Raw genomic sequence first — 10,241 nt, 5'->3', positions numbered from 1 at the left:
TCTACGTAGAACATGATTTGATAAAATTACATATTCTTATGTTCAAAATAAATTCAATCTCTCTAAGATACACTATCCAATCCCTATCTTATTCTCACATAGTCACTTTTGGAACATTATTACCTATAAAGCACAATTGAATGACATTAGCTACCTTGATCGTCTATAGTACTTGTATACTTAAATTGTCACAGAGAATAACTAAATCTACAAGGAGAAATAATGTTCACTTATTAACCATGAAGTCATTGTTTTAAAAAAATCTTTATAACTTTGTTGGTGGAAGTTGTTCATTTAATTTAATTGACTTTGTGTATATTGAATGAGTATAAGCAAGCTAACATCAAGTTTACTCATGAATGTTTGATTTATTTACCGCCTTAATGATTACTTATTGAACAAGAAGGTATTGTTTTACAGGAGTTACATTATTGTGGGGGGAGAGCAATCACTCCTCTCTCTATCTCTATATATCCCCTTCCTCCTTAATGCTTTGGGGATCTTTTTCTTTTCGAAACCTAAAGCATTCTTCCCTCACCAGCAAAGAAAAATTATGATGAATTTAGTGTACAGACAAACATAGCAAATTTTGAATGAACATAACATATTGTGTGGCTAAATGAAGGAAAATAGGGTGATTCTTTCAGAAGTCTGTGTTCCACAGAGTCTTCTCTCCTTCACCGCATCGCCGGTGAACGTCTTTGATCCTTTCGGCCGAGTTGCAAATGCCGCTGCAGGTCCAGTCAAATGAGGCAACACAGATGTTGCCTGCCTGGGCTTTCCATTCACAGTCTGCACGAATACGTTGGACTAAATTCAATCAATGTCACACATTTCAGTGTCTGCACAATGTTAACTTAATTACCGGGCGGAGTGCCGCAACATAGTTTCTTATCATCGATGTGTTCGACATCTAGCCCAATGAACCATGACCCGAGTGAAACATCCTCATTTGCGTACTTGTGAAGCACATGCCTGATGTTACAGGAATTAGATCAGTACAAGAATCTGAGGTTCAAAATGTTTATGGCACAACAGCAAAGTGATTATTGTAGCATTTAGCTTACTGATTCATGGATATGTAAGCAGCCAAGTCCTTTGAAATGGCATATAGCTGACCGGTTGCGTGCCGGAAATACTTATTTCCGTCATCGCCAAACTTCCAATACTCAGGTTCATGATATCTCACCCCCCTTCGGTAGCAACAACCAATAGTGGTATATCAATAGTTCATCATGCTGTCTTGGCTACAAATACAATGTCGAAAATATGCTTACTTTTGAGCTAGCACTGGACCAGATTTCATGCATCCAATATACACCCGAGGCTTCGACCGATGTTTAGCCAGAGTGGCTCCAAGTGTTGCTGCAATTTACAGATCAAAATATTGCCAAAATAAAGAATTTAGAGAGTATCAAGATTTTTGACAACCTATACAGATAGATATACATCTACTTTCTCCACAATCATGTCAATGTGTGAACATGAAAGTTCATTTTGAATGTCTTTCGATCGGAACATTTAGATGATACTCACCGATGTTTACATGGACATCATCATCTACTTTAATGTAGAAATCTGCATTCCACATGGTGACAGCAGTTGCAAAATATATTTTTGTTTTGGCTGATAACTCGAGATAGCCTTCGACATGATCCTGAACATAGAAGCAGCTTCATGAGATTCATAGTTTCCTGCATTTACTTAGGTAAGCGCGGGAGAAAAAAACTAACCAGCCTCATGAAGTCACCATGCTTTCGATGTTCAGCTTCGATTGCCTTGTCCAAAATTCCACCTGATGTAGCACTGCAGCAACAATTGAACATTTTAGATGACAATTCTCCACATACTTTTTCTTTGTTAGACAAACTTTGAGCTGAGGATGATACTCACCTGTGACCGATGACAAAGCGAACGATAATTCCTTTCTCTTCCTCAAGCTTCTTTCTTTTCTCACCTACAATACTTTTCAGAGATGAATTTGATGACCAGATGCAAGAAATTTGCTACTGAACAAGTAGTAAAGCAAATGTAGGCAACATACTGAACCTTGAGGCATCCAAGTCGCGCGAACTGAATCCCTTCGCCTGCGACTGCTAAATGCAGTGTTGATTCCTATAACCATGAGATACCTCCTCCTTCCAGCTGACTCAGTTTCCTTGAGAGTCTCTGGCACCGGAGCACCATTAAGTATTGATTCCTGCGCAGCTCTGGCAGCTGACAACTCCATTTCTAAGTCCGATATCGTTTTATCCAGAGTTCTGCAACAAAATTTATAATCCCACTGAGCAAATCATCCATCACTAATTGGTCTTCATATTTCAACTTTTCATCAAAACAGATTCCTTACTGGATTACTTGCTGAGTATCTTCGACGTTGTTGTGGATGTTCTAAGAAAAGGTAATGCCAAGAACCATTGCAAGATTAATCCAGAATATGAAATAAAATAGGTGAAAAATCTGGAAAGCTAGATTTATCTGAAACTCATGAAAAACTCCTCAAGACTTGAGTTTGGAAGGAAATTCGTAACATTCGGATGGTTTGACACACTTACTGTTCTCGGATCGCAGTCGCCAGAAACGAGATTGAGCTTATTGTCGTCTGATCTTGTTGTTGTCTTGATGATGTCCTGGGCTTCAGGCATAGACCAACTGTCACCATAGTAAAATGGAAAGTGTGTTGGCACAAGAATGATATTGATCAGAAACTTGTCTCAGAGAAGAGATCGAAAGCACCATGAATGAGTTTTCGAATTGGTTCATGAAAATTGAGATAAGAATTGCAAAATTCAGGCTTTGTGATGATAAAGAGAGAGCACTTGATACATACATGCACAGAATTCAGGATTCATAATTCAGAATTCAGAAAAGAAAAGTTATTTTTTGTTGTTGTTGCTCGAATCCAGATGAAAATCTCTTTATTGAGGAAAGAATTGACAGAAATTTAACGAGCAAAGAGCTCAAATTAAAAGGACAAAAAAAAAAGAAAAAGAAGAGAGGGGAAATCCGCACCTGTTGGTGAAGAGAAGACCTACACAGAAGCTTCCAAGGCAAAGCAAAAGGGTCCACTTTTTCGGCACCATTCCCTTCGCCGACACCTCGCCGGCGCCGGCACCGGCACTGCTTCCTCTCTTGAAGCTCATCGCCGACGTCCGCTCCACCCTCCCCGTCTTATCTCGCCGCCACGGAGCCCCTCCAACTCCCACTCCCCATCTCAATTCCCCGATAAAAATCCTACCTTTTCCTCACCGCACAATCGAACAGAAGGATCGCAAAGCAGCATCCGAAAGCAGAAATCCAACAGCGGAGAGGCTCGAATTCGGTACTCAAAGGCCTGCGAGATTGAGAGGAAAGATAAAAAATGGATCTTGGAGATCGAAAGTCTTCGGCCTTGGAGTCTTTCGCTCCACTTGTAGTCTGTTTCACTGCTTGGGGTGGACTATGGAAGAAGGAAAGGAGACCCACCAACCGGAGAAGGGGAGGGAAAGGGGCCTTGTAACAACAAAACTTTACCAAGTTTCTATAATTTTATTGCTTTGTTTAGTCATTGGCGATGGAACGCAGCAACAACAACTCGGTAATAATGGGCATAAAGATTACAAAGCCATCTAAAGAAAGGAAGAAGGAGGAGGTCGAGAATGAGCAAGACAGGGTGGAGTTAGCTCTAACAAGGCGGAGACACTGTTTGTTTGCTATGATTGTTCCATTTCACATTTGGCAAATTGGGAGATTACAGTCTCGATGATGTGATTAAGAAACAACAATTATATCCCTGACTCTTTTATATCTATATTTAAATCTAATTTATTTTATTATTATTCATCTAATACATCTACCATTAAGACGTTGGGACAATAAATGAATTAAAGGTTTATGATCAAGTTGGATGTTCAACTTTTATAATACATAAATAAAATTAAAACAATGAATAAACTGAAATAATTCATTAAACAAAATAATATTCATTAGTAATGATCATGTCCGGAATTTTAGTCAAACGTAGGTCGATGAAGATGATGTTGGTATTAACGGAGAGGTGATTTTGACGCACCCTGTGTATGTACATATGAAAAGCGAACCCCCCATGTGGAACTTCCCTATCTATAGTGATCCGGCAGTAAGAAGGGGGGTCCAGAGTCAACGCCATGTGGAGGTTGAAAGGTAAAAGATCAACCAGAGGCTTGGCCGAGCGGATAAAGATTGAGGCGACCGGACGAATGTTCCAATCGGAAGCAAAGACACCCCGGCGGGAAGTCGGGGTTCCGACGCTCATGTTGAACAGAGTCGTATGGCCGAGCGGGTAGCTCGTTCGGCCGAAGACATAAAGTAGCAACACTGCGAATAGTCCACAGAGCACACGACCGGGAATCTCCCGAGCGGACCAGCATATACGAACGGCCGGACACGAGGGAACGGCCGACCGGCCGGACGCTCGGCATGGAGTAAAAGGAGAAAAGGACAAGGGAACATTTTCTGACAGCGGGTATGTTCGACGAGCAGGCCATATGCAGGATCTTATGACAGAGTGTTCCGCTGTCCCATCAGAGATGTGCTCGGACTGTAGCAGTATGGTGTCAGGTAAGCTCTTCTGACAAGCCCATATGGAGGTATGGGTTGAGGACACGTATTCGCCTCGGTATGTGTGCGTGAGCCCCTTCCCAGCTCTATATAAGGAGCCTCATACTTCGCCGGAGGTACGCATTTTTCTCTAAGATTGATAACCACTTCTTTGTTGTCCACTTACCTGACTTGAGCGTCGGAGGATCGTTGCCGGGAACCCCTTCCCGGCCCGACTCCTTTGCAGGTTCGCCGGAGCTCCACACGGTCAGTCAGATAGCCACGTCATCGGTCTGGAGAGCGCAACGTGCCCAGCGTCCATTGATTCATCGTTCGGACAGGATCAATTTGGCGCCGTCTGTGGGAACACTCCTGCATCCGATCAGAAGCAATGGACGAAGCTGGACGACCGCACTCGGTGATGCTCTCTACAGAAGAACTCGACGCTCTGATCGAGACAAGAGCAGCTAAGCTTGTGGAACAACAGAGACAGAAGCCGCAAGCCGAGCGGATGGAGCAGCAGGCGACATCAGTATTTTTGGATCGAAAAGAATTTAGATATCTCCACAATTGCATGATATTGTCCACTTTGGGCTTAAGCCCTCATGGTTTTGCTCTTGGGCTCTCCCCAAAAGGCCTCATACCAATGGAGATATCTTTTCTCTTATAAACCCATGATCTTTCCCATGTGTTTCCAATATTGGACTATGTTTGCAACCTTGCAACCCCAACAATCCCCCCCTCAAACAAAGGATCATAGGCTTCCCACATCTGATCCTCGACCCACCAGGTCTTCCTGTCCCTCGGTCCACCCGACCTACTAGGATTTCCTTGCCTAGTCGCAACTAGGACTTCCTGCCTGGTGTCTGGTCCTCTTGATCCGAACATAGGAGCCCCCACTTTCTTTATTCGAGGTCAATATTGTACTCACATTGCTCAATCAGACCATAGCTCTTGTGCACAGTCGGCGGTTAAACCTTCTGGCAGTCCGGGCTCTGATACCAATTGTTGGATCGAAAAGAATTTAGATATCTCCACAATTGCATGATATTGTCCACTTTGGGCCTAAGCCCTCATGGTTTTGCTCTTGGGCTCTCCCCAAAATGCCTCATACCAATGGAGATATCTTTTCTCTTATAAACTCATGATCTTTCCCATGTGTTTCCAATATTGGACTATGTTTGCAACCTTGCAACCCCAACAAGTATCAGGGGGCCGAGCGGAAGCACCTCAGGCCACAGTTCCATTTCATCGGGCCCTATTCCGCACGCCTCCGGAAGCCGCAGCAATTAATCGTGATCGAGGATCTTCATCAGACAAAGTGCCAATACGAGACAACAGAAAAGGCAAAGCCCCCCGAGTGGACGCTTCTCCCGAGCGGATCAATAGGCAATTCTCAGAGGTCATTCTACGAGACCCTCTACCAAAGCATTATGTGCCCCCGGTGATCGGTGAATACAACGGAACCACCGACCCGGACGATCATTTGGGTAAGTTCGACAACACAGCTACCCTTCATCAATACACAGATGGAGTGAAGTGTCAGGTTTTCCTTACCACCCTCTCGGGATCGGCTCAACGGTGGTTTCGGAGGTTGCCGGACGGATCCATCACAAGTTTCAAAGACTTCCGCACGGCCTTCCTCCACCACTTTCCAAGCAGTCGGCGCTATCAGAAGACTAGTGTCAGTCTGTTTTCCATCAAACAAGAAGCCCGCGAATCGCTCCGAGCCTATATCCAGCGGTTCAACAGGGTGGCCATGGATATTCCAACGGCCACCTCGGAAACCATGATGAATGCCTTCACACAAGGCTTGGTGGATAGCGACTTTTTCCGCTCGCTGATTCGAAAGCCGCCCCGCAATTATGATCACATGCTGCACCGGGCCAATGAGTATATTAATGTAGAAGAGGCCTAAGCGGCCAGAAGAAAGGAAGCTCCAACCGAGCGGTCAGCCCCTGCCAAGCGGTCAGCCCCTGCCGAGTGGTCAGCCCCTGCCGAGCGGAAGCCTCATACTGCTCCTCAGCCACCTAGAGGACCGCGAGCTGAGGCAGCTCGCCCACCGCAACAGGCAAGATCCCACGCCATTCAAGAAGTATTTGCTGAGCGACCCAAACCAAAAAAGAAGGTATGGACCACAATGTTTTGCTCATTCCACCGGACGGACACACACAACACAAGGGATTGTCGGAGCCTTCCCCTGATCGCCCACCCCGTTCCCCGGAGTGGCGGTCGTCGATCGCCACCATCCGACAGGCGACAAAGACAGACTCCCGAGCAGCATCATACCCCGAGGCGTGAGAATCCCCGGATGTCTAGGGAGCGGCCTAGACCGACCACACGGGAAGAAGAAAATAGAAACAACACTTCCCGAGGCGAAATCAACATTATAGCTGGCGGGCCGACTGGAGGAGACTCCAACAGAGCAAGGAAGGCGAGCGTCAGGCAACTTCAGATCCATGCTGTCGGCTGCAGTCAAGAACGGGCGAGCGGACCCGAAATCAGTTTTGAGCCCAGAGACTTGGAGGGAGTCGAAGTGCCACATGACGACGCTCTCCTCATCAAAGCGGTAATAGCTAATTATACTATTCACCGCGTTTTCATTGATACAAGAAGCTCGGTCAATATTATATTCAAAAAGGTCTTCGACCAACTGTAAATTGATCGAGCCGAGCTGCTGCGCATGACAACCCCCCTCTACGGGTTTACGGGCAATGAAGTTCTGCCGATCGGACAGATCCGGCTGGCCATTTCGCTGGGAGAGGAGCCGCTCAGAAGGACGCGGACTGCAAACTTCGTCGTGGTCGACTCTCCCTCAGCATACAACGTTATCTTGGGGCGCCTGGGGCTCAGCGAGTTCCGAGTGGTCATCTCCACTTTCCACCAGAAAATCAAGTTCCCAGTGGAAGATAAAGTGGGAGAAGTACAAGGAGATCAAATGGCGGCTCGGCGATGCAACGTCGAGATGGTCCGAGCTGAACTAAATTCCGCTCGGAAGACGCCACGGATCGAGGTGAATGCTATAACCGAAAAACCACCCTCTTTGGTTTATGAAGATAAAGAGGAAGTGCAGATTCACCCGACCCGATCAGAGGCCACCACATTCATTGCGGCCGATCTGGAGGCAAGCCTGAAAGAGGAAGTGATCAAATGCCTCGAGAGAAACGGTGATGTCTTCGTATGGTCAACACATGAGTTGCCCGGAATTTCGCCAAGTATAGCGCAGCACGAGCTCCATGTCCGATCGGACGCCCGGCCGGTAAAGCAAAGGAAGAGGGACTTCAGTGCTGAACAAAATGTCATAATCCGAGCGGAGGTCGAGAAACTTCTGGAGGCCGGCCACATACGCGAGGTCTAGTTCCCGAGCTGGCTGGCGAACATGATACTAGTCTCCAAGCCGGGCAACAAGTGGAGAGTGTGCATCGATTTCCGGGATCTCAACAAAGCGTGCCCGAAGGATTTTTATCCTCTGCCCGGATGGATCAACTGGTGGACTCCACAGCCGGCTGCGAATTGATATGCATGCTCGACGCTTGTCAGGGCTACCATCAAGTGCCGCTCGCCCGAGAGGATCAAAAGAAGGTCAGCTTCGTTACAGCCAACGGTACTTATTGCTACAATGTGATGCCGTTCGGACTGAAGAACACGGGAGCAACTTACCAGTGCTTGATGAACAAAGTGTTCAAGGAGCAGATCGGACGAAATTTGGAAGTGTACGTGGATGATATTCTCATCAAGTCCCTTCGAGCGGTCGATCTCTTGAAAGACATGGAGGAGACTTTCCGAACGCAGTATGGAGTTAAGCTGAACCCTCAGAAGTGTCTGTTCGGAGCAAAAGGCGAGCGATTTTTAGGCTATATAGTGACCGAGCGGGGCATCGAGGCAAATCCCAGCAAGGTGAAAGCATTACAAGATATGTCTTCCCCAAGAGATCTGAGGGAAGTGCAGCGCTTGACCGGTCGGATAACAGCACTATCCAGATTCATCTCAAAGACAGCCGACCGGAGCCTCCCGTTTTTCAAAATCCTGCGCAGAGCCACTAAGTTTCATTGGGATGAAGAATGTGATCGGGCGTTCGAAGAATTGAAGACATATCTGAACTCTTTGCCCGTGCTAGCCAAGCCAGTTGTGGGTGAGACACTTTGTATCTATCTATCTTCAACTGAGCAAGCAGTGGGCTCGGCATTAGTGAGGGCGAGCGGAGAAGAGCCCGTGTATTTCTTAAGTCATATTTTAAAAGACGCTGAATCTCGCTACACTGGGCTCGAGAAGCTGGCTTTTGCTTTGGTCCTCGCCGCTCGGAGACTTCGCCCCTATTTCTTGGCACATACTATCATCATCCGGACAAATAGCCCTTTGGGAAGAGTGCTGCTGAACCTAGAAGCGTCCGGACGGCTCATCAAATGGACCACGGAGTTGAGCGAATTCGACATTCAGTATCAACCCCGTTCGGCGATAAAGGCGCAGTCCTTGGCAAATTTTGTCACAGAAGTGCAAAAGTCAGAGCCCGAAGCTATGTGGAAAATATTTATGGATGGATCGTCCACTCGGCTCGGGAGCGGAATTGGCGTGTTATTACTCTCTCCACAAGAAGAACGGATGCATCTATCAGTCCGACTGGACTACAGAGCCACAAATAACGAAGCGGAGTACGAAGCCCTCATAGCCGGCCTGCAGGCAGCCCGCCATGTAGGAGCCGGTCTGGTGACAATTCATTCGGACTCCCAGTTGGCCGCTCAGCAGCTCTCTGGCACTTTTGAGATTAACAACGCTCGACTCAAACTCTACGCTGAAGCCTTCGAAAAGCTCAAGGCCAACTTCAGAGAAGTCATTATCCAGAAGATACCTCGAGCGGAAAACCAGGCAGCAGATGAGTTAGCCAAACTTGCAAGTTCAATATCACCGGTCGTCATCCAGCAGCCAATTGAACAAGTATCTTTGGTGGCGCACGTCGACTGGATGGAAGGCCTCACGTTTCCGAGCGATTGGAGGACACCCATCATGGAGTTTCTCCGCTCGGGTGCTACACCGTCCGATCGGGATGAAGCCCAGCTATTGAGGAGGAGACCCGGCCGGTTCACACTCATTGGAGATCAACACTACAAGAAGGCTTTCTCTCGCCCGCTTTTGAAATGCGTGAGCTCGGAAGACGTGGCGTACATCCTCCAAGAAGTGCATCAAGGATCGTGCGGAGGGCATCCGGGCGGACGATCGCTGGCTAAGAAGATCCTGCTGGCCGGATACTTTTGGCCAACCCTGCAAGCAGACGCCGCTCAGACCGTCGCGACGTGCCTTTCCTGCCAGAAGTATCACAACTTCTCCCACTGACCGGTGGAGGAAATGAAAGCAGCTACCGTATCTTGTCCGTTCGACCAGTGGGGAATGGATATTGTGGGTCCATTTCCTATGGCGACCGGTCAGAGGAAGTTTCTACTAGTGGCGGTCAACTATTTTTCCAAATGGGTGGAGGCCGAGCCGCTGGCAAAGATCATCGAGCAAATGGTCAAAAAGTTCATCTGGCAGCATATAATTTGTCGGTTCAGTATTCCTCGCCGGCTCGTATCTAATAACGGACGACAGTTCGTAGGGAAGCAGCTCGAAGAATGGTGCGAAAGTTACGGCATCGAGCAACACTTTACTTCCGTGGCATATCCCCAGAGCAACGGCCAAGCGGAAGTAGCCAA

General features: G+C 47.2%; 1 protein-coding gene across 1 annotated transcript; it reads right to left on the bottom strand.

Moving 5' to 3' along the window:
- Nucleotides 1–348: 348 nt before the first annotated feature.
- LOC122024454 (probable beta-1,3-galactosyltransferase 2) lies at nucleotides 349–3,714 on the bottom strand. The gene is made up of 11 exons (XM_042583086.1): nucleotides 3,013–3,714; nucleotides 2,556–2,652; nucleotides 2,351–2,391; nucleotides 2,050–2,261; nucleotides 1,894–1,957; nucleotides 1,734–1,806; nucleotides 1,537–1,657; nucleotides 1,278–1,365; nucleotides 1,068–1,193; nucleotides 866–975; nucleotides 349–792 (listed from the first exon to the last, which is right to left on the bottom strand). Exons 1-11 carry the CDS (start codon nucleotides 3,141–3,143, stop codon nucleotides 644–646), a joined length of 1,212 nt encoding a protein of 403 aa, XP_042439020.1. The 5' UTR covers nucleotides 3,144–3,714; the 3' UTR covers nucleotides 349–643.
- Between the last annotated feature and the right edge of the window lie 6,527 nt (nucleotides 3,715–10,241).

Source organism: Zingiber officinale, chromosome 9B (assembly GCF_018446385.1).
Source record: "Zingiber officinale cultivar Zhangliang chromosome 9B, Zo_v1.1, whole genome shotgun sequence".
In the NCBI taxonomy this organism is placed as follows: Eukaryota; Viridiplantae; Streptophyta; class Magnoliopsida; order Zingiberales; family Zingiberaceae; genus Zingiber; species Zingiber officinale.
This window is presented reverse-complemented; position numbering and strand designations above follow the sequence as displayed.

Coding starts and splice junctions, on each gene's coding strand:
- LOC122024454 (XM_042583086.1), bottom strand. CDS start 3,143: ATGAGCTTCAAGAGAGGAAGCAGTGCCGGTGCCGGCGCCGGCGAGGTG. Junction 2,262..2,350: donor GATACTCAGCAAGTAATCCA/GTAAGGAATCTG, acceptor ATTTTGTTGCAG/AACTCTGGATAAAACGATAT. Junction 1,658..1,733: donor ATGGTGACTTCATGAGGCTG/GTTAGTTTTTTT, acceptor TTCTATGTTCAG/GATCATGTCGAAGGCTATCT.